The 25713-nt window shown below is 35.5% G+C and overlaps 3 protein-coding genes across 4 annotated transcripts in view; 1 reads left to right on the top strand and 2 right to left on the bottom strand.

Moving 5' to 3' along the window:
* LOC144437235 (GATOR2 complex protein WDR59-like) overlaps positions 1–2048 on the bottom strand; it is a 50051-nt gene extending 48003 nt beyond the window's left edge. Inside the window, exons 1-3 of the mRNA XM_078126137.1 lie at positions 1990–2048; positions 1451–1500; positions 261–396 (exon numbers count right to left, since the gene is read on the bottom strand). Coding sequence (XP_077982263.1) covers positions 261–396; positions 1451–1500; positions 1990–2040 — 237 coding nt within the window. The 5' untranslated portion in view covers positions 2041–2048. The remainder of the gene's footprint in view (positions 1–260; positions 397–1450; positions 1501–1989) is intronic.
* A 241-nt stretch (positions 2049–2289) lies between these two features.
* On the top strand, positions 2290–5369 carry LOC144438164 (uncharacterized). 2 transcript variants are annotated; one of them, XM_078127198.1, is made up of 2 exons: positions 2290–2329; positions 3657–5369. In XM_078127198.1, exon 2 carries the CDS (start codon positions 3726–3728, stop codon positions 4869–4871), a length of 1146 nt encoding a protein of 381 aa, XP_077983324.1. In that variant the 5' UTR covers positions 2290–2329; positions 3657–3725; the 3' UTR covers positions 4872–5369. The 2 variants fall into 2 exon arrangements, with proteins under 2 accessions (XP_077983324.1, XP_077983325.1); XM_078127199.1 differs by lacking the exon at positions 2290–2329 and adding an exon at positions 2656–2761.
* A 2105-nt stretch (positions 5370–7474) lies between these two features.
* Positions 7475–25713, bottom strand: part of LOC144437122 (guanine nucleotide-binding protein G(o) subunit alpha-like) — a 36908-nt gene continuing 18669 nt past the window's right edge. The window contains exons 4-8 of the mRNA XM_078125981.1: positions 18988–19148; positions 13990–14118; positions 13227–13356; positions 12450–12603; positions 7475–11899 (exon numbers count right to left, since the gene is read on the bottom strand). Of these exons, the coding sequence (XP_077982107.1) occupies positions 11712–11899; positions 12450–12603; positions 13227–13356; positions 13990–14118; positions 18988–19148 (762 nt within the window). The 3' untranslated portion in view covers positions 7475–11711. The remainder of the gene's footprint in view (positions 11900–12449; positions 12604–13226; positions 13357–13989; positions 14119–18987; positions 19149–25713) is intronic.

Below are 25713 nucleotides of genomic sequence, written 5' to 3' on the forward strand. Positions count from 1 at the left end.
GCACCTGTGTCAGTGTTTGTGCAGGTCACGCATATTTCTGTCTGTCTGTATGTGTGTGTCTATGTGTATCTATGTCTGTGTCTGCATGTGTTTATGCATCACAGCGTGTCTGTCTATGGATGTATATATGTCTCTGTGTGTCTATGTGTGTCTGTATGTATGTATGTCTGTGTATGTATGTGTGTGTGTGTTTGTGTCTGTCTGTGCATTAGAATCCAAAAGTCACACTACTAGGCAACAGATGTCACAAAACTACTCACAGTAGCAACAAACAGATGTCTATTTGCATGATGAGGATTCCATTCCATGACACCGACTTCCCATCGACTCTGTCTTGTCAGTTTCTTAACAACATCTTGAGGTTTATCCAAATTGATAATACCAAGTACCCTCTTCCTGTATTGTAAAGAAATCAACAATATTTTGTATCATGTACCTGGTGTGCCAGAACCACAGGATTACCATGGATTACAATCAATTGTTTTACTACAGTGGCATATGGGAGGGAAATAGTAGACACTGAAGCAGGGTTCAGTAACAACATTTAGTTCTATGGAACACTTGTCAGATACATTCTTAAGATCTGGTGTAGAGAGCTTCTCGGATAGTATTACAATCACGGCAATTGAGGTCTTGGCTTCCTATGAAAGACACACAAACTAAAACTATTGTTGTGTAATGTAGTAAATTACACAAGTGGCTGATAGTGATGCCAATGTTTGGTGAATCTATACTCTGTGATAAAGATAGTATAAACACTGGAAGTCCCAATGTATACAGCAAGATTGTGGAAGTCACCAAAAATGCAATGTAGCTACTGAGAGTACAATTAAACCAACGTCCATTCAAATTGACAATAGTTTATATCAACATGTCATATAGTAATAGTTTTAATTGTGTCAATCTTAGTAAGCCAAAACATTGATTACTGCATAACACCAAGATATAGTGTTGTTTCAGTATCAAGTGCTCACCCTCTCTGTGGAATTCACTCCCATTTGAAATGAGAAATATAATGACTGTTGACATTTTTAAACGTAGTTTAAAGACATATCTTTTTAGACAACATTTTAAGTGATTGATTTTAACTTGTCAGTTTTTATACATTGTGAATTATTTTAATTGGCCAGTTTTACACCTAGCCCCTTTTTGTGTGTTGTTATTTTCTTTACTTTATTGCAATTTTTTAAACTTCAGTCTGTACAACATGCTGAGACGCATGTGTAGCGCGTTTACTTACAAGAAATAAAATAATAAATAATAATAAGTGCTTTTTCTTTTTTTTAGATTTGTGAACCGTTTTGAGCATTCTATGGATTTGCGGTATAGAAAAATAAATATTATTATTATTATTATTATTATTATTATTATTATTATTATTATTATTATTATTCAGTATCTAGACTATTTCATCTACACATTTTATCAGATTCATGTACAACTAACTTACCCTGCAAGAAGTGCAAACTGACCACTGCAGTCCACAGCCATGGCATTGGCCTGAATAAAACATAAACAGAATTATCTTATTAAAATCACTTTCAACACAAATGTTTTTGTCTGTCTGTCTGTCTGTCTGTCTGTCTGTCTGTCTGTCTGTCTGTCACCATAAGTACAATGAATGGGGTGTCACTCGAAGTCAAAGGAAGTGTGATGTTTACATTCACTCGACCTTTATCATTTTCATTTCAATTTGGACAAGAACTGTCTTTTTCAACAAATCATGCGAAGCTAAAAACGTCGATAAAATGCATTCTCATTACATTACAATTTTTTTTATTATTTCATCAAAAATCAGCAAACTGAAAGTCCTTCCTTGGGAAGTTCCTGTTCCGAGTTCGCAAGCTCTTACAATAATACATGTAATAAAACACGTGCAGGTACGTGAAGTGTTTACGTCTACATTTCACGGTTTGAAGTTTCCAAACTTTCATGATTACATGTACATAGTCTTAACTGTATGGACGCAAAATATCTCATCTGAATTACCTGCAGATCTCGATGTTCGGCCACAATATTTTCGCCCCATCTTGCTGCCATTACAAAGTTACGTCCTTTGCCGCAAAACAGTGACTGTCGTATTGCGGCAGCGAGAAGTATGTCAGTAAAAAAACTTATCTCGCCATTCATATCGATAATTTCCATACAAGCAACGTTTTGTATATATTTTTAATGAAAAGGTCTGAAATTAGTTCTCTTTAATACTATGAAATTGAGGAAAATGCTAGTTTCAGGTTTACGACGATTTGTGGAAAGTTACAATTGGCCAACAAACACACAAACAATACGGAAGTAACACATGTGTGGTCACGAGCAGGATCTAGGAAAGGTAATCTACCGTTATTTATCAATTTACCTACGTTTTGTATGGTATTCGACAGTATTTTAGAATCGTGTATAATAAGGAGAATATTTACATAATATCTGACAATATCATACGTGTCAACATATGTATAATATGATGATGATGATGATGATGGTGGTGTCATGCAAACGATCAGTGTTGTAACTACTCCCCAATCTAAACGTGATGTTACATACCAATGAAGGACAGATCTCGTTCTAATTCCTCTCTGCTCTGTTCAGCTGTTGCCAGTAATAACACCATCGGCTATATTCGTTGTTGTTAATATTAGATCTAGGCGTAACGACTATAACGCTATTATTAAGTGTCGAAACATTTTGGCAAGTGAGCAGTACAATGTAGAAAGGGGTATTCATTTCAAGGACTTGAAAAAGTCTCAAGGTATAATATTTTCTGGTAAGTTCGAATCATTTTCATCACTGTTTATGGAGTGCCTGAAATTGATCATAAGTATGTAACCTTCAACTCAAGGTAGCATTGTATTTTCCAAGTTGTAGAACCCTGGTAATTGGATTGGAAAATCTGGTAAAAATCTACTAAAATACATAGTATTGTACTGTACTGTATTGTATTGTATTGTATTGCATTGTATTGTATTGTATTGTATTGTATTGTATTGTATTGTATTGTATTGTATTGTAAGTCTTACAATATCATACCCTATAATATCATATATTCCTTTATTTGTATTGTGCTGTACTTTCTGTCATACTCAAAGTGTTTCATGTGATATATTACATTACAATTTGATCATTAATTAAACCTAGGAAGGTGACTTGAAAATTTAATTTACATATACTACAGAATTTCATCCATGGATTTCACTGTGGTAATCTTTGGCTAAAAGTTCCCATTCTTGCATACAAATAAGTACCTTTCATATTTAATTGTTTTCATATTTCATATTTTCTGCATGTGTAATATAGTCATCTATATTTTGTGTGTTTATTGACTAGACTGTGGATATAACATATAATTTTGAGTCAAAGAAAATGTACCATACAGTTATTACTAATTAAATTTTGTGTGCTTTGAAATTAAGTATATATGAAAATGATGCTAAATGTTATAGCAACAAAGTTTATACGTGTGCTGATTGTCTTAATTGAAAACTTTTGTATTTTTAGTTTCCCATAAGTTGAAATATTTTATTTAAAACTTGGACATCATAATCACTTGACATTGTGGCATCTCCTCTTAGCTTGTCAGTCTTGTGTTCCGAATTTATTCAGAAGACAACAAACTTTAAGTCAAACATTTATTTTATTGGCACTTTTTTCCTTTTTTTCAGTTCACAAACACCCATTCCTTGAAGTACAAATAAACGACACCAGATGAAGAATTGTGTTTTAGTCGCTAGATGTCAATGCTTGAAATGGAAAAAATAGAAAGAGACATACGGTTAATAGAAAAGGAATCACTAGTAGAAGAGTTAGACTATTTCCCATTTGAAAGCTTGCCTACAGAATGTCAGCTCTGTGTGTTTTCATTACTAAATGCTGTAGAAAAAGCCAGGATTACTACAGTTTGTAAGAATTGGTATGAGTTACTGAGTACACCAAGGTTGTGGACAAATGCTGATTTCAGTATCCTGGCACCATGTAGGTGTAATTCTCATAGCTACCGGAAACCGGTCAGTACCTGTGAACAATGTGCATCATTGTCTGATTATGCACGTTTCAAGAAGAGAGCATATCGGTTTGTAGATTATTTAGTAGCAAGGAAGGCTGTTGTCAAAATGCTGCAATTTCAGTTTGATTTACAGGAAGAAAATGGTATGTGGCTAAAACTGATACTTGATGCAATCAAGTTGACAAATGTCAGGGAACTGTCTGTTGTTGACTGTAGTTGGACTATAACCAGAGAAAAACCTACCTTTCTGTATGCATCTGAAGATTTTGTAGAGGGACAGAAGAACGTGAGAATGATGGGATTTCAGAAGATACTAATGACACTTTTACAACTTTCACCAAAAATTCAAGCTTTCCGCTTTGAGTTTGACTGGTCAGAAAAGTCAGTGGAGTTATTGACATCTTTTGTTCATATCCGACAATTAGAGTTATATCGATTTTGGGTGTATAGAGGAATGCCTCAAAGTGGTGTAAATACTTTACTTAGCAAGATAAAGAAACTGGTGAGTTTAAAACTTGAGGTGTGGATACCGTACAATTCTGATGGCTTCCATCCCCACTATCATTTGAAATCACCATCTCTCAAATACCTAGACATAGCAACCTGTAAAGGTTTCTTCCTGGGTAGTGTGAATTTCCCCAAGTTACAAGTTCTGATCGTAGCTCGACTTCCATGGACAGGCCCACTGTTACCAGCATCTGCTCTTGAAATTCCTTGTCTTTATGATGTGTTGAGTGAGGGCGCCCCACAACTTGAGAAAATTAATGATCATGTACTTCATCAGGACTGGAGAGTAACATGCTATCCTGAGTTAGATACACAACTCAAACACACATGTTATTGCAACAAACATAAAAGAGGATGGGCACTGTGAGTTGTTGTCGTTTTTGCTCTTCAGGGCTGTAACCTTTGAACAAAATAAATACATCTAAATGCAGCGGTATTGGAGCAACGCTATGTCAGGAGCTACCATACTTTCCATAGCCAATTATTTTATGTACAGTACTTGCCAATACAACCCAGTACAAGTCATTGTAGAACATGCAAAAGGCCCAAGAAACTAAATATTGATATGAGACAAAATATTTCAGTAATCATGAGTCTTGCACTTTGCTAATACTACTGACACAAGAGGGCGCCATATACATTATGCCCAGGATGAGACAAATTCAACAAATTTACGTAAACAAGTTCTTCCACTGTTCTTAAAGTTATTTAACCCTTTCATGACTAGAGACGAGTTTTAAATAATATGGGGACCCAATTTATATGAATATTTTCATAATTACAATAATATTACTTTATTAGGAAGTAACATTTCTATAATTCCAGTCTAAAATGAAGTTGATATATGCCAAAAACTTACCTAAAACAAGAATTTTGTCCAAACAATTTTGGCGGGAATGTTTTCAGTATTGAAGGGGTTATGCTGCAACTTGAACATTTAAAAAAAAAAAAAAACTGTTTTTGTTAGGTACAGTATTAAAGTCACTCATAATATCATACACCTTGTCCAGTATTGCTTTACCTGTGTTAGGTACAATATTAAACTCACTCATAATATCGTACACCATGTCCAGTATTGCTTTACCTGTGGGTAAACATAATTTTTGTAGCTGTATATACAATAAATGACTTTTGGGAGCTGCACCCAAAGTCAGCGCCCTCAACGGTGATACAATTTCAACTTCAGTTTCCGTACTGTTTATGGATAATATCAACCACTGATTAACATATACAGTGTTTAATTTTTGGTATTTTGACAATTTTTAGTGAATATATTGTGGTTATCTGATTGACAAGTGAACCTCCAGTTACAACTAGTACAGTTTGAACATGATGACAGACTCAAAACCAAGCTTTCACTCAAGATTTCAACTTGCCATTACACTACCTACAGATAATATTGACCACTAATTAACAGATACAATGTCTTTTTTTAAGTAATTGACCTATTTTTAGGGAATATATTTTGGATGTTTGATGAAAAAAATGTCCCAGTTACAGCCAGTGCATTTTATCAATAGGGTACAACATTAATTTTTATGTATAAATCACATGACTTGTATTGTTTTTACATTCCAGTACTTTTCACAAACATAAAATCTAAATGTACTTTTAGTAAATGATGTAATGGTCAAATACCACACACTAGAAGCTAACATGCAGCATGTCACCCAAGAAGGGGATAGAATCAATTTGGATAGGTTGTCAAATCATGGGCTGTTAAGTGACCTTTGACACAGGCCTTTGGCACTTTGTTTTACCTTCAAAGTTGGTATTAGTCTAAGATATGCTGTGATGGGGTCATAGGTCATAGGTCATAGCGACATGACATATCTTACAGTCTAAGTTAGTATGTAAAAAGGTTTATGAAGAGTTAAGACAACTTGTTATTAAGATGGGGGGGGGGGGGTTTACCATTTAACCATTCAGACAGGGATACAAGCTGAGTTTATACTTTTTGGGGTGATTTTTGCTGCATATATTTAAAAGACACACGCAGTATTCTACTTACTAAGGCATACCTAACCATCACTTGTACAGACTGAACCTGGTATGAAGATATAACATGCACACACAGTGAAATCTTGTCTGTAGATATAACTTATAAACAGCCTGATGATGTAATATATTATGCATATACAAAAATGTTTTGGAAATCCTTAATACAAGAAGACAATATTGTAATTTCATAAAAGGTGTTTGTCAAAGTTAACATTATATTAGAATAGTGGTACTTTAACTTATTGTGCATCTGTCAAAAATTTTAAAATAAAGACTTAGTTTTTAATGGAATAAAGAGAAAATAAGTTTTTAACCATACCTGAATGAGTTCTATCTTGTCCCATAATGTATTTGCTTATATCACTATTATTTCATATTACATCATATTATTTGATTTACAAGCCTTTCACTCACCAACACACACACACACACACACACACACACACATTCATACATATGTTAGGGGCATGGTCATGGTTGCTAGGGCCATTGTGTCAAAATGTTTTCAACAAAAACTGCAGAATAACACCTCCAGAAACATATCAGTCCCATTCACCATGAAGTTGTTGAGATATGTTTTTGACCTAATTTGCATATCACTGATGAGATCATCACATTGTCATTACAGCTTCATCTACACATTCCCCATTAATAAGTCGTTTACACACACACACACACACACACACACACACACACACACACACACACACACACACACACACACACACACACACACATGCGCGCACACACGCACACACACACACACACATACACACAGACAGACAGACATATGCATGCACATACACGGACATTTCACCATGCACATAACACTACTGAACCTCAGTTCACTTATGCTAAAAATCACTCTCTGGGCACAGATGGCAGTCTATGAATCACCCAGGTAAAGCTGGAACAAAATACAACCAAAACCACCAACTCGAAGTATGTGAGACATTAAAGATAGCCACTTTATTTCAGAAATCATTGTATTGGGATACATAACAAGTTTTAAATAACTATCTAGAAGATCATTTTCTTGTAAAGATCATATTAATACGTTTGTATACATTTTGCTTTGTTGTTATTTCTATTGTGTATTTCGAATCGAATCCCATCATTATGACGCAGTAGACTAAAATCTACACACTTCTGTTCTCTGGGTTAGTTGGAATAATTCAATTTGTCATAAACCCTTCCGTAAGTACGACCTAATCTCTAAAACATAATTTGACAATGATTTTAGACACTGAAGCATATTTATCGAAATGAAAGGATATTTACTGTGTATTGCGGGAAATGTAACGTATGTTTGTCTCGCATTCTATGTTTCTGATCTTTTTTTTCTCTCTCATCACCTCAACTCTTAAAAGAAGAAAAAGTCATGGAAAGTAATTATAATTCTGTTTAAAGTTGGAAGCAAATAGTTTAAACTTGGTGGATGAGCAATAGTTATTCCGTTATCTTGTAAGTTTTGATTTGGCGTAGATTTGATAATAAGTTGAATATATGAGGATCTCTGAATGTGACACGTCAATAAGTACAGATACATCGCCATGGTAACAGGCGTTCAGCAACGTGTCTTCTAAGATAATCATATTCCATACAACTGGTGGTGTACTTCCCAAAAAAACTGCATGAGAGGTCACTGGATATTCCAGAAATTAGAATTCGCTTTAAGTGTGATTCAGTTAAAAATGTACAACATAGGATTGCACTTTATATATTTATTTATCACAATAACATTTATTGTTTCCTACGTCATTACATGTCTTGTCCTACTGTAATTATTTTTATTATAATGAATGACAGCATGGGTAGTCGATAGCAGCATTGTGACCACAATTCATTGTTTATCTATCCTATAACCCAAGTATTTATAAATAAAACGTTTCCAAATGACGAGATGGTTGGCAACGCCTGATAAACAAAAACTTTCATAGCTCAAAATAGTATGGCGACTGATCCACCCCATGCACTTCTTTGTATGCCCTCATAGCCATCTTTTGTTGGTTAATTCACTTGAAAATAGAGGAAGAATAGTGTGATGGGGTCATGTTTTTGTTCACAACCTCTATAGTGGCTACCAACGGTTACCACATGACTCTCTATCTTGGGTTACCTTCGAATGGCCTGTTTGGCTGATAAAGACAGGTTAGCTGGTTAGTCCATTCAAAGTTTGGAGGGGCTACTGGTCATATAAATGAGGAAAATTTAACATTTGTTTTGACAACAGATTAATGTTACAATGTTAACAAAGCATTTTTACATATTTAATTATTATACACGACAGATGGTAGATGTATACCTGTTATCTTAAAAGAGAACAATCATATAGCAGTGTGGATTTAAATACCAAACGTAAATTTTGTGCCGACGCTGGGGTCAACCTTGTGCCAGATTTGAATCATGTTACATGAGTAAGTAACATCTTGGAGTGTAATTCCTCCAAGGTAACATAGAGGAAATTTCAGAAATTTCCCATCCTTGGTGGGTTTGCTTCCCGGTGGTGGCAGTCCCAGACGAAGCGGGTACTCATGCTTGTTAGAAATTTCACGGAAAAGGGGGTGTTTTTCGTCGGCCATCTAGGTCCGTGGAATCGTAAAAACGGGGTACTTTTTCAGATCACCCTCCGAGATTAGCCGCATGCAACACACTTGCTATGGTAAACAATAGATTCAAACACTGGGCAAACAGTGTACATGCAGTGTATGGATTAGGTGTCCTTGAAGGTAAAACCTCACAGATTTCGGAAATAAGGGGGTATTTTTTGCAGTGATTTTCTCCCAGATTCACTAAAAAGTTGAAATATCCCGGGAAAAAGGGGTACATTTTAAATTTCGCTAACAAGCATGGGTACCCACCCATCCAGGGACTGCCACCGCCGGGGTTTGCTTATGTAAAACGGTTCAAAATTTGTCAATATCTTCGATCAGCTAATTGAAGTCTTTGAGATATATTGATAGATATGTATGGCACGAATTGACTGTGACATCTGACATCATTTCTCCGTTATTGGCAAAGTAACCTCTTCCCTGACAAAACCGTTTACCTCATTTCTCCATATGTGGCAAACGCCACTTCTGTGACGTAAAACGCTTAATCCCATATCGCCATATATGGTAAATAATACCTCAATAACGTAACACCTAACCTCATTTCTCCATATATGGTAAATACCACTTTCTTACTAATAATACACCAGGTTAAGCTGCAGCGAGTATATTTGCAGATTACGTGTAGTTGTATCAACTACGATGTCTGATGACAAAGTGGACATCAAATAGCAATGCTAAAATATGTTATCTCTCATTACTATTTGAACCATAACTAAGTCATACCCAATTAGCAGTTACTTCTTTGTGTATACTTCTAGCACAGTCGTGCAGGTTGAATTTAATGGCCAATTCCATTTCGTTGGACCATGCATGCCATGACAGGTTGAATCCCCCTTGACTGAAACTTCAATATCGGGTTAAACACAGTTTTACTTTGAAAAGGTTTACAGAACGTTATCTTTTCGATGTTCTAGACTTTAGATCTGTAACTTTCGTTGCTCCTAAGATCATTGCTGCTGTCTTCTACATGAGGATTGAATTAATATTTTCAAAAAAGGAGGGTTGAAAGAGTAATGTTTAAGTTACCCATTTATCACACAATCTAAATTACAAAGCAGATGTGACTGTGATTGCCATGATTGTTACTTTGTCAGATATCAACATTAAGTCTTATACAATTATGATTTTGCCAGAAGTATTGCTGTTAATTTTACAGTGATTTCAAATGAATTACTACAATAACTATCACACACTTAGCAACGTCTAGGCAACTAAATATTGTTGAACAAAACAGTGAGTACAAAATAAGATTTACAAAATACGTTTTTGGCATAAAATACAGATGCTTGCACAAAGAGTAGTTTTTTGTTTGTTTTCTTTGATTTTGATTTTGTTTTTGTTTTTTGTTTTTTTCTAAATGCTTAAAAACATACAGTTGAACAACATTTTAAAGTCTCATTGGTACCGGCAGTGAATACTGGCACATAAAATATGATAAAATCGGCTTTATACGAGGAAGCTTTGTTGAAAGACAAGTTTTGATGTTTTTTTGTTTCATTTTTGATCAAATTCTGAGCACAAAGTGTTGACAATACTTGGAAAAGAATTGACAACTACTAATAACTACTGCTTTTGTTTCGTATAATTAAATTTCTATTTTGTTATATTTATATATAACTTGTGTAGCTCAATATGAAAAAAGCTATTTGAGCTAACTTTACATGCGTCGACATTTTACATGATTGGAGAATCGTTTCCATAACAAGTTTTGATGTTGCCATGTGACGATTACTTTCCGGAAGAATGAGACTACACGGTTTCATTGCTTGTTTGTGATACATAACATACTGACAACTTGATACCATTAATATTTAGGAAATAGTTCTGAAAGTTATTAACTTTGATTAGTTTGCTATCAGTCACCTTAAGTCAATATAAAAGAATAGCGAGTCACCTTAAGTCAATATAAAAGAATAGCGACTACAACAATTTCAAAAGAGCTCCCAAAATAAACATATGAACACATCTCTCAAATGTCATTTTTCTCTGATAAATTCATTCTTCCTGGTCCCTTTTAAAAACTACATGGCAAGTATGTTTGCGGCTAAGACTATCCCGTCAGACTTTAAGTCAGATAACGATTCCTACATTATTTGTATATCATTATTTACATAAAATCTAAATATAGTAGCCGAAAAATCTACAATCTTGGACGCATACATTGAACTACAAGACATGAATCGCTGGTCAAACAAGAATTTGATAATTTTAGTGCTTATGGTCAGCCTGTAACAGAAAAGGAAATACGTCATGACTGGCCAACTCAAATATTTATCTGTTGTAAAGTTTTTCATATAAAATAACATTAAAATTTCAAGAAGAGTGTGTGAAGAAAAAGACATTGCAATGTAGTTTCACATGGTTTGGTCAACTAAGTTCAATAGGCTCATTCTAGATCTAGTGACAATTGGCAATATGTGATTGGCTTATTTGAATTGCCACATAATTCGTTACAGCCAATCAGCTACAGCGTCTATGCCCAGGCCAAAATTGCCTTAATCGGGATCAATATCTACATGTGTTGATAATATAGATTTCCTTGCACCCTATATGATTTGCAAATGTTAGATTCATTTTTTACCATTTGTATTTTAATAAAGGCCGCATCCCCTGAGATTATTGGCAATAATGGTGTCCGTAACCGCGTCAAAGACAAACTGGATATTATTGGTGTCAGTAGCACATGTCATATGCGCATATATCTCCTTGGTTGTACTCTTGTTCATGCTTTCAAACTGTGCTTGAATATAAGCTGCAGCTTCATGGTAACTATTAGGTCCTGTAAGGCACGTGGGGAAAATGGAAAGAAAACAGTTAAATGAAACGCATAGAACGTAAGTGTTTTCTTGAACAAACTAATGCATTGTTATGTCATAAAACATTTTTTTTCAAAATGTATGGAAATAGTAACATTTTCCTGTACCATTCTTTCCACACCAGCTAACTTCAAAACAACTTTCCGAAATCAGTGCCGTCACTTAGATAAGAAGTTTTTACTTTGTGCAAAGTGTGTAGAATGTAGTATACTTTTACTGGCAAATAGCTCATTGCCAAGGTAACACTGAAGATAATGATTTAAAAGCAAACTTAACCAATTGAACAAGGAGAACTATTTGCTCTATTTTGCAGACGGATTTCAACAAGAATCTCTAAAGTACTTACAAATAAATGTAAAGTTCTTCGTTTTATATAGGGAATATGTAAAGAGTCTATCTTATATATAAAGCATGAAGCAACAGAATGAATTTGAAACAAAAAAACATCAGACTAATGGTCATTTGCTCTTATTGCCGTTTACATGTGACAACTGTACAGAAAGTCAAACTTACCTGTATACTCAGGGAAGCATAGAGTAAGTGGTGATTTCACTATCTTCTCTTCAAATAAATCTTTCTTATTTAGAAATAGGATAATGGAAGTGTCTGTAAACCACTTGTTATTACAGATAGAATCGAATAATTTCAAACTTTCTTGCATTCGGTTCTGAAAAGTGCAAAGATGATAGAAGAGTGATGAATGACACCATTGTTCAATACTTCGTCAAGAACATTCTACAACAGTTTCGAAATGCATGGTGGGACATGTTGTCAAAAGACCTTCTACACACAATGAAAGGTAATGATATCTTGATGTTCTAAAATCTAACATCACCAGGCTTCTTTATGGCGATTGTAGACACCCCTTTCTCTGTCTGTCTGTTTCTGTCTGTTTGTTTGTTTGTCTGTCTGTCTGTCTGTCTGTCTGTCTGTCTGTCTGTCTGTCTGTCTGTCTGTCTGTCTGTCTGTCTGTCTCCCCTCTCAATAACTCTCTCTCTCTCTCTCTCTCTCTCTCTCTCTCTCTCTCTCTCTCTCTCTCTCTCTCTCTCTCTCTCTCTCTCTCCGGTTTGTTTTGAAAGCTGAAACTGTTTTCGTCATTATTTGTAATAAACGTCATTAGTATTGTCTTCCCCTGCGTCTTTCTAAAATATGATGCATCGTCGTAAAAGCACGGGCCTCTTTATGGCTACTGTATAAGACACGCTGTTGAGCCAGCCGAAATATATACTCTGGCTTCTGAGTTAATAGCTGAAACTGCAATATAATGCAAAGATGATAGGAATAACATACTGTAGTTTCATCTTCGTAGAGTACTTGATCGTAGGCACTCATTGCTACACAAAATATAATGGCTGTTACGTCTTCAAAACAGTGAATCCACTTCTTTCGTTCTGAACGTTGGCCTCCTACATCAAACAATCTGTAATCAACGTTTATAAAAGTTCATTGCCATGATGTTAGATGAAACGACTTTAGAACAACAGGTCAGGTGTAAGTAATCACTCAAATACATTCCATATCAAGTCATATCTCTCTAGTGTAACAATATATACACTATTTGTATAGGTTTATAATAATGATTACATTGTCCATCCTCGACGCCTTTGCAAATACCATCCATCATTTCCCTTCATTTATGTCCCATTTCATTCAAGAATCGTGCCCTTACTCAAACCTTTCATTTTATATAATTCTAACATGCTGTGTTGATAACATTACAACTCACTGGTCTGAGATGACATTGAAAATTACCATAAAACAATAATTTAAAATCGTAAAAATTAGTGCTTGTACCACACCAAGGGTTCTAACTTAAGAGCAACGTTTCGCCTGTTAGGATCGGCAGACTGTCTAACTCTCCGTAAAGCCAGTAAACAAAGTTTGTCGACTTGAACAGGTGACACGTTACTCGTAGTAATTTAGAGCCCATTGGTCATCGTACAACAACTAATTATCATAGTCTATGTTTTACAGACCCGATGAACGTAATTAAGAATAACTGAAATCATTTATTCTTACTCTTGATATACGTGGTGAAAAATTGAAGACTTACTTGAAATTGAGATTTCTGAAGCTGAAGTGGGTTTCTACGATACCGGTTGTTTTCACTCTAGTTCTCAATAAATCTTGTTCCGTTGGGAGGTAATCTTCTGCACACACTCTATCTAAATCATCTAAGAAACTATGAAAAATAATAACGTTTATTGGAATTGGCGAGAGAGAGAGAGAGAGAGAGAGAGAGAGAGAGAGAGAGAGAGAGAGAGAGAGAGAGAGAGAGAGAGAGAGAGAGAGAGAGAGAGAGAGACAGAGAGAGAGAGAGAGAGACAGAGAGAGAGAGAGAGACAGAGACAGAGAGAGAGAGAGAGAGAGAGAGACAGAGAGAGAGACAGAGAGAGAGACAGAGAGAGAGAGAGGGGGGGTAGAGAGGGAGAGGGGGTAGAGAGGGAGGGGAGGTAGAGAGACAGGCAAACCAGACAGACAGTTTTGGCCTTAATAACCTTATACTACAAAACGTTGACATTTCGATATAAAGATAAGATGTTGGGAGAGTCTTGTGATATTGAACTCATCGTTAATAAACTACAAAGTGTACACTAGCCCTCTCGTTTTTAACAACTAAAGTTGTCATGACAACGATGCTGTTCTAGGCCATAAATGGCGGAAATCTAGACTGGGACCATACTCTATTTCCAGATACTAGGTATTTCAATGAGGTTGACCGCCAATCTAGCGGAAATCCTTAACCTGGGTTATCCTGTTTTTAAAATTGTGAATGGGGGGGGGGGGGTCATTGTGTTTTGGATTGTGGTGGAAGAAAAATCCATTTCTACAATGGCATATAACCTTGTCTGAACCGTGGTATTTGTTCTTGTCCCTTTTTCTTACATAAATTCTTTAATATTACTTCATGTATGAGTTCAAACCTAACAACACATATCTACATATACATGTATTACCTAGCTACCACACTAGTTACAGAACATGTCATGTAGAAACTTTGCTGCTTCACAATCAGTGCTTCACTTATATTGCACTTTGGGGCAAAAGTGAAGTTGAAGGTTTCGTAATGGTAATCTTCAGAGATAGTTTATAAAAGAAGTTAATCTAAATTGTTCTACTCTTCAGTATGAACTTGTCAGTAGGGATTATCGTGTTATCGACACTACAAATCACCACATCTCATCAGATTCCAGTGTCTATTATACACTAGGTATGACCACCTAAAGTTCTCTAATATGCAATACTAATGCCACTATACCAATGTTATGAGCCCATTTTATGTGACGGGGGAAACTCGTTTAAAACGTACACTAACTTTAGCTTTTCGAAGCTGTGAAATATTACTTCATTCACGCTTAATTCTAGTGAAATATATGTCTTAAGAGTTCTTTCAGTTGCAAACAAGCTTCGGTATTAAACGTTTGGTGTTCAATATTGATTGTCTTGCGGGTGTCATTCCAAGTAAGGTCGCGCCACGTTACCCGATAGAAGTTAAGCGAGGATGCGAGAACGGAATGAGGTAGATCTGTGTATGGGTAGACATAGCTTGAAGCTGTCATGACTCGTGCACTGCTACTAGTAATCAGCAGAAGCCTTAGCACATATCCAGAAGATTAATGGTTTACTGCTTGCGTAATGTATGAATAACAAAATGTAGCAGATAGTCTTTAAAATACTCGTGACACCTTTCTGGGTTCAGTCGTCTACTTGCTCCAAATATTGCGAACCCCGAGGACCTGCGAACGATTTGCTCTATTACTTTTCGATCCCGAGGCCTGGAATGACCGAATTGAATTTAGATGAAATCAAACAAGAGAAAAGTACGACAAAAGAAAACCAGGTTGGTGGATTAGTCAGCTGCAGTCCGTGCAATTCACAGCACCATCAACCAAGGAACAACACGACAGAAGATAATATGAAACGACGAGGAACAGCGAAGTTAGAGGCGGATATATATTTATGAGAATACATGAGTGTACGTTTGATTTTAATTAGTGTTTTGCCCTTTGCAAAGTATTGTTTGTTTTAGACTGTGAATATTGGTAATTATACAAAGAAGGGACAGTTCATTTATCTTGCGCTAGGTATTTACAGATTACATGATTTTTGTAACACTGGCAACGTTATACTCCTGGACAATATATTTCGTCACGTTGACTTTTCTTGCTTTCTTTTTCTTTCTTTCTTTCTTTCTTTGCATTGTCTTTCTTTCTCGTTCATACTTTTTATATGATTCCAATTCGTCTATCTTTACTAAGTATGGCTGTTGTATTCTTCCTCCAGCATTGCATAATTACCAGTTCCCCGTGTTTCAAAATAGTGATGAAAAGTTCATGCACGACGATCTCAAAACATTTATTTGAAACCATGTTAAACCGACCATCGTACCAGACCCATAGCCCAGAGATTCCTCTAAGTGTTAATATGTAGAAAGCTCCTTGACATATAAACACTAAGACAAGACAAATCTCTGGGCCAACACGTGTCACCATATGCCCATAATGGATGAGGGTTGGGTTTTGAGAATTTTAATTTATAAAACAATTTTATCATGGCTTCCTAGTAGAAATCAATGTGAAACAATGTAAACCAAGTCCTTTACTGTAAGATACAAACATTCGTGCCACACTATCAGCCAGCACTCACTGACTTCAGGTTAAGAAGTCTGATAGGACTGAACAACACAACGTATACTACAGTCTAAGTCGTTGTTTGTTACTCAATAAATTGGAAAAGATTAATAAATGTGTAAAATGTTTGTTATTGTACGTACAATAACAAACCTTTTGCACATATTGTAGCGTTTTGCAATTTATTGAGTTACAAACACAGACATGGTCTACATGTTGTGTCACATTGATTTTTCAAGTAGGAAGCCATGATAAAATTGTTTTATTAATTAGAATTCCAAAATAAATATCCAATCCTCATTCATATAGCCATTTTAATATAACGTATTAGTCAGTTTCGTGTCTTGACTATAGTGGTTGCTAGATAAACATTTAGTAATTACAGTTCTGGCAGTGCATACATATCAAATGAATCGATATATACACTACAGTGGTTTCTTGAATAATATACATGGCTCATATCACATGTATCACAGGCTAAATGAAGATTATCCTATATTCTGTACGCATTTTCGGTGTGACGTCCGTACACCTCCGTCATTGGTGCCAATAACCTTTCCTATGATTCAATTGCACTGCGAAATTTGCTGACGTCATACTTTGAGTTCAGATTTGCATAATGCATATTGCTCCGAACACTTTCATCTAAAAGGTGACGCCGATAATGTGCTACTTGTGTCACTTTTCTACAAAACTGGGATGTGAATATTAACAATACGTCAGCAGGTTGGAGAAGATAAAATCTATCATGTCACCTCTATTAATACTACGGTTAATACATGTTTATACGTACATAAAGTGATATCAATAGGGAAGCTACAATTATCAATGTGCGTAGACTGATTCAAATCTGTCTCCATGGCAACAACTGTATGGTCCTCTGACCTACTTATTAGGGTTAGTTTTGGTGAGTAATTAGTTACAGATTTTTAAATGTACGGTAGCATGGGGCTTCATCTTTTCTGTTTCTGCAACAAATGAGTAGGTTGGTGGAGCAGTAAGATGTACAGGGTAATACCGAGCAAGGGAGAATGTACCCATCCCCCGAACATCCAATAAAACTATGAGGATGAAACATTACAAAGTCTGACTAAATGGCTCAAATGTGACACTTTTTTATATTGTGCTAAACAAATTGCTGTAGTTTTATTGTACCTTTTACCAACTCGGTCTTAACAGAGAAGGGTAAAGTATGGCTCCAAAGGGAAGCAATATTTACACTTGTGTAAAATATAATGATTCACAAGCTCTTATTACATACACTCTAATCTCGTGAAACTCCCCCTTGGGTCCAGAAATAGAGAACCCATGTAATGTCTAGTATTCGATCTATGACAAATGATAGTGCCAATTATTCAGTCTATAATACATATATGCATCATTCTCATATAAGTAAATTATTGGACGATGAGAGGCGACATCTTATAAAGATCCAGACATGTTAAAATCGTGGTCTGGCTTTTATTTACGTCAGCATGATTTCGATCTCAAATGCTATTTTGTTATTTTGGTTTGAAATCAATCCTCATCAAACCGTTCGTCCTCCCACGCACTCACTAGTATTAAGATCAGCTCATTTCGTATAAATTTCACTCGATTGTCCTCAGTACCAACATTTCTATACTGACAGAAGTTGTCGTACTTTTCGATACAATGGCGAGTTTTCAATCCTTCAGTACCTATTATAACTCTGTGAAGCCATTCGATACAAAGACTGTCACAGAGCCATACATACATACATACAGTGTGGTGTCAACAATGGATGAACAAAGGTGTTACGTTTATGAAATAAGGTTGACGACTATACCTACTTCTATAGGGGCAGTACCGCTGATAACTCACATGGATGTTCTAAAATTGTACCAACCATGCTTTTTAAAAACTTTGTAAACTGCAAGGTGCATCATATGCAACATAAACTTTTAGTTCAAAATTCTTGAACTACTCTCACAACCATTATATGTGCTAGTTTTTGTGTCGTATGTTTGTTATAAGACATGTTTTCATTTTGTTACTTTAGCAGAAGATATATGCATATTGGTAAACTGAAGTTACAACATTGAGGCGAGGTTTTCATAGCCAAACTCTACATTGTATTCATCAACAATGCAAAATATGTCATTACACGGGTACTTCATTATATGTGCTATACTGAATGCGTAGATTTACAAGTGAAAACTGACTAGCCTTATACATCATATCAGTTGTTTACCCTGCATAATACAAATGAACTAAAATTGCACGCCAAGCAGAAGGAATGGAGTGCATGATGAGGCAAACATTACACTAAAAGGTATACATAATAGATGGGTATGTTTTCAGTTGCTTACTCCCTACACTGTATAAAGGATATAAATTTAATACATAACTCTTCAAACCAAACACTGTGTGATCAACATACTAACATAACAAACACTTACTATCTTGCCGAGTCGTTTAATTGATATTCTCTCGATCTTCCGTAAATTTCTTGCACCCCGGAGTCCGCCCAAAGTCTCTTTAATGCATCTCTTAGTTCAGGTGTGGGTGGTTCTGTATCTTCCATTCTACCTATGACGTCAAACACCATTTTGGCATCGTCCTGTTGGGAGAGAGAAAACATGTTTCGAAGGGGTTAGGGTTTCTCATCATATTATCACTTTTACGTAAAACCGTTGAAAACAGCTGAGATTATATTAAGGTACATATAATTTATCACACGAATCTTTATCGCATTTGCGTGCAATCTTTTTGATGACAACATCCTCCATTAAGTCTCATGTTGATGACGACATCCTCCATTAGGTGTCATACAACTAAACATGTTTTTTATTTCTTTATATATTATACGATAATCATCACCAGAAATTACGTCAACCAAAATTTCGGCGTCTATCACTACACTAGCTAGGTTGCCATGATTATTACTATAGTCGATTTTGTTTGCTGTTACCGTTTATTGGTATTGTTACTGTCGAGCAAGCCTCAAAGTAAACAGAATTTCCTACAACGCCATCCATTAAATGAATCATCGTTTACTTCATTGTGTCAAAGCAATAGACACGTTATTATCATTTTAGCTCCCAGGGGCGTATGCCTGCCTGTCTGTCTGTCTGTCTGTCTGTCTGTCTGCCTGCCTGACTATCTGTCTGTCTGCCTGCCTGCCTGCCTGTCTGTCTGTCTGTCTGTCTGTCTGCCTGCCTGCCTGCCTATCTGTCTGTCTGCCTGCCTGCCTGTGTCTGTCTGTCTGTCTGTCTGTCTGTCTGTCTGTCTGTCTGTCTGTCTGTCTGTCTGTCTGTCTGTCTGTCTTTCCGTCCGTCCATCATCATCAATATTTCGAGAACCCTTGCTTGTTTGAAATATATATATATATAACTCTTTAGCAACAAAAGAAAACTGTAAAATTGACATAAAAAATTAGCCAGTGGAATAATAATATAGAACCATCAGACAATTTCATTTTCACAGGAAATGTGTTTTAGCTTGGTTCATCTATTTAGTGGTAACTAAATACTTACTTACCAAATTGCTACTTGTTTTGAGCTTTTGTTACAGCTATTTATTTGCATAATTCTGTTTGAAATAAGTTAGTTATATTTAGAAGCTAATGGAATGGAGCATTTACAGTTTACGTCTGGTTTCTTCTGAATTCTAAACTGAAATCGATTGTCATTATGTAATTTTGATATTCCACTCGAGCGATCGATTACTTACTGTCACTGTACACTTTCATATGAGTTAATTAAACAGCTGAACACGATGACACGATAGTTTCGTCTCTTCATAACACAACGGTAACATTTATTATCATTTAGTCAGCGTCAACGTTCGATCGGTCACCACACAACTAAGTCCACTAACTACAAATGGCACATCACGTACGCAGGAAAATGTATCCCATCTATTTTTTTAAAATTGCTTAAAAATAATTGAGATTCGAATTTCATATCATACATCACAAAATTGAGCATTAATCTTCATGTAATTCTATATGATAATCTTGTTCGTCCTATGGATAAAATCTGAGATTATTTATTTTTGGAACCTCATAGCGAACTTTCTATTTTTTCAGCTTTGTCGTTTGGGCGTAGATGGGCTTCCGTGAACTCTGTAGCCTTTCGATATATTTGAAGAAAATACGTCGCCATGTAAATATCTGTTAGAAACGATGATTTCTGGTATACACCATTCTCGTAAGCCAGAACATAAAGAGTCTTGGTGGCGTGTCGGTGGTTTTACAACGAATGGGTACCTGTATATATGTATGTTACCGTTATGCCAACATCTGCACATACACACTTTCTTACATATTCGGTGATAGGTTTTTTGTTTTGGAAGAAAATGTCAAATAAAAAAAGCAAACTATTACTTGAAACAAACATGAATTCACTAAATAAAATGTCCAGGCATCTAAAATGTCAGCATATATCATAACATGATTGGATATTTGGATGCACTGCACACTCCACATTGTTACATTTAGTTACATGTAAGTCTTCGTCTAATTTCTAAAATGTCAAGATATACATTCGTGTTTTATAAATAATGATACGTCGCATACATTATAATCCATAAAATCAACTTAACGCTTTGTCTTTAAACAGACAAATTTTATTTAAACTCATAGAAATGTCGAAGGTAAAGCGCGTCGTGTATATCGCAGTACACACGAACGATTTAAATACTGCCCTCACAGTTTGAGTACTGATAACACTGGTTCGTTACGTACAAGCACAATTTAACTAATCGACAAAATGATTTACTTGGATGTCAACTTCTACCCCATGTCCCCTACGTCTAAAAGTGGACCAAATATCGCTAAAATAAATTTGTCATTTTTGTTTGTCTCGTTGTTGAAACTTTGTTTGGTTAGGCCGATGTAAAGATCTATTAGTTAGATCGATTATATAATTGATGAATTACACGTTATGCACTAAATGATCGATACCTACAATAATGACATATTCAACGTTGTATTCGAAACCGCCTGATACGCATGCGTCACCTGAAATATTGGTTTTATATATACTTGTTTGCCGATTTGAAATCCTTCACAGCTGAAATTCAGAAGATGACGTATACGCAAAGTTGTACACTGTGTTTCTTAAATGCAATACTATTGGGTTAAACGATTTATAGATAGTGATAATCCGCCAAATATTAAAATAACATAAAAATACTCTCTACTCAGGGCAAGTGCATGCTATGAAAAAAATGTTACTGCTTACATTTGAGTAATTTGATTTTGTGGACTATACTAGTCGGTTATCTGAATACGTGTTCTGTATGAATCGTTGGTAAAGAATTCATTAAATTGACATAAGTTGTAACTACTGATGTAACACATCACTAAAGTGATATGAAATCTGGTATGAATACATGGACACAGTTTAAATCTATACCAGACTTCCCCAATTGGCGAACACTCATGGCCTCTCCTATTCCTGTCGCTAGGGCTTTACATTCTCAGAGCCCTAGCGACGAGAATGGGGGAGGCTACCAATTTGGTCTAAATGTTAGCAATGCGTTACGGTACTTGTATCTTGAAATGATTGAAGTATTATCCTTTATATCGATCCACATTGTAATATCAAGGGTAGAATTGTATCACAGCCACAGTTTTGGCTATGACTTCACTGTATAAATAACCATAAAAAACATGAAACTATCAAACTGTGCCCCTTTCAACAGCATGCAGCACGTTGTTAAATGTTACATACTCTGAAAGTATAACCTTCTGTAGCAAAGCCACTGCAGAATATTTTATTCACCAGATTTGTCTCTGCTCAGATAACTCTTTGGCGGTCAGATGTTTTATTTCTGGTACAGTGTCAGTTATTTAAGCTTTATCGAAATAACTGGTGTAATTTGATCATTACATGCGATCCCTTTGATCAATTTGTTTTTAAAACACTAAACGTTCAATTGTATTAATTTACCAGAGTTGGTGATTAATTTCAATTCGATGAGAATACAGCCAGTGTTATTAAGTTGACTACAGACCACGGCACGGTCGTACACTACATAAACTTTTCCAGGGACTTTCATTGCGTCGAAGAAACACAAACTTGTATTGGTGCACGGCACTGGGTGAGCATATGACTACCAAGTGTACAAATATTTGTTTTTTCAACTGTTAAAACAGTACATGGAAACGATCCAACACTGTGTGCTAAACAATTTTTTTTTTCAAAGATGTACTTGTAATGAGAACACATGTCCCTTAATGTGATAATAAATTTGAATACGTGTTTCAAACACAGGGTATAGAATTAACAAAATTGAAACATCTGGGTATAGAAGTAACAAAATTCAACTCCAAATATTATTAAATGCAGTCGTTATTGTATTATGAGTAGTCTACGATAGATAAATATTGAATATATATATAACATGGTACAAATCAAAATACAGAAACAAAAGAGCTCGGATTATATTGTAATTTTCGGCAACGCCTCTAAGCACTTGCAAATAACATTGTTGGTTGTTAGACTGGGTCAATTCCGTAGTCATCAAATTGAAAGAATAGAAGAGAAAGGATAATAACCACGTTTTTCTTTGATTATAGAGTTTTAAAAATAGGATTAAAATGTACAGAAAGAATGTGATTTATTAGTACTAGTTACTAGTATGAAATGACAAAATTACCATAATGTATAGGCGGCCATGACTATAGTGTACACTCTATCACCATGTAATTTGCCTAAAATAAATATGACTTGCCAAATACATCAAACTTTATGGTTTTTTAATAGTGAATGACAAAATATTTCTCAAATTGGTGTGCACTGTTTGGGTTCGTTCTATTTATACAATATTGATCATAGAACTTGCCTAGTCATATTCTGCATAGATAAGATGTATGCTTTGATAATTGCAACACCAGAAACTGTTATATTGAAAAAAAATGCCGACAATGGCGTTGTAGCACAAGTGTATAGAGTTTGTTATATTTTTTAATACACCATAAGTTTACTGTTGGTATGGGGAGTATGTCTAGCCACTTGTCTATTAATCCCTGTTGCTATCTTTGAAATACACAAGCTCAATTGCCGGTTACTGTGGGTGTGGTCTTGTTGCTAAGCATATTTACATACATTTTTAAAATCATTATATACACCATCATTTAGTTGTTACTATAGGCATGATCTTGTTGCTAGGCATATTTGCATACATTTTTTTTAACCTTTATTCACTTGCATACCCATCCCGGTTGTTATATTTGTAATATAGATCATATGACTGTTGCTAAGGGCGTGGTCATGGTTGCTAGGGCCAGTTGTGTCAACGTTTTTTCAACAATAACCGCCTCCAGAAACATCCCTAAGTTTCAGCCCCATCACCATGTAGTTTTCAAGATGTAAGTTTTTTGACCAAAATTGAGATCTTTAAATCTAATTTGCATATCGCTCATGGGATCGTCATGTCGTGAATCATCTTCATCTACACATCCCAAATTGCATGCTCAATAAATTTCGGGCCAATCTACTGAGTAGTTTTGGAATTTGGACTAAAAAGACACATTTTCAGACCTAATTTGCATATCACGTCATGAACGTTCCCACGAAATCTCAGACCAATCTGCCGATGTTTTAAGTTTTTTGACCAAATATGACATTTTTACCCAAATCACACATCTGTGATGCGATCATGTTGCTTTGAACAATTTCCCCAAGTAGACACCAAAAGTAATGTCCCAAGGCAATTGGTAACTGTAAGTTGTTTACGCACAGACAGACAGACAGACTGACAGAGGCTTTGCCATCGCTATACTGAACCGATCATTAATACCAATTCATTGTGTATCAGTACTTTTTATCTATGTAACAGTAAATTAACAATAATTGATATTTCATCTATTGTAAAATCCTTATACGATTATACTACAGGTATATCGTCTATACAAGAAGTGTACCGAAAACAGTGACGTCATAAGTTTGTAACGTTAACATATTGACGACCTTGTTTGATGAAGTGTTAAACACTTTGGTATGATGGCTGTTAATAATCCATATTGTTATTTGTTAAATTGACATATGCTACATGTTGGAAACATCAGACAAAGTTACATAATGGTATCCATTACCACAATGATATCAGCTTTGTCGTCAGAAATACATTAAACAAATAGTTGACATTTGGAAATTAATGTATAGAGTAAACCTCTACCGTAAACACAAGCTGGAATAATACACCTGTATAGGTGTATATGTGCCGTCAATACACGAGGTTACATTGCGGGTAATGGTACATGGTATATACTTTCAGTATATAGGCATACTGTATAGACACTATACCACACTTAGATTTTAGAGTGCAAAAGTAATTATGTAATACAATTCTTCATTTTTCATTGTTTGACATTTTAACACTACTTTTAGATTAGAACATTACGTCGTATTGGATTTTGGCGATATACGAAGTCTTTTTTGATTGATTATGCGTGCAATTTGAAATCAGAAGCCTGATCTTGGAAAGACGTTGTAACAGCTGTGCTCATTGGCTGGTTAATTTTACTAAACTAACACTCCATCATGGTAACATCTGGTACTATGGTAACGTAGTCATCATTCAACTGCATCGCCACGAACGAGATTTTCCGTTCTCACCGTTTACGACTGTTTCGCCCTATTCATATGTTTTAGAAAGACCTCCGGATAAAGACCTCGGGATATTAACCTGACCATATCAAACGACCTCGTTCAGAAATAAATTTCCGGATCATCCGTAAATTGACTCAACATTTCATATACTCAGCACTTAGGAACTTACATATGAATTCTATCATCCGAGGTTATTCCAAAACGTTAGAAATACTGGCTTTAGGTATTTTCAGCGATGCTGGTTTGTGTTGTTACATTTCGTGTTAGCATACACACTGTATGTACACTACACTAAGCTAAGCATATGTCATCTGTATGTGTAGAGCTTGACGGGTTTACACTAATTTTAGTACACACGAAGCTTAGAAGTCACGTACTTAAACAGTATTATGACGTCATCAACGCCGTTGACGAAGTGAACTAAATGTAAGTATGTTGATGGCTAGAATGAAGGGCAAACGATGAGAATACCACAGCTGTAGACAAGAGGAGTAACATTCTGAAGTAGATTGACACAGACATTAGACAGGCTACCTTTTTCATATAACATAATTACAGAAAATT

The sequence above is a fragment of the Glandiceps talaboti genome, chromosome 7 (assembly GCF_964340395.1).
Source record: "Glandiceps talaboti chromosome 7, keGlaTala1.1, whole genome shotgun sequence".
NCBI classification, from domain to species: domain Eukaryota; kingdom Metazoa; phylum Hemichordata; class Enteropneusta; family Spengelidae; genus Glandiceps; species Glandiceps talaboti.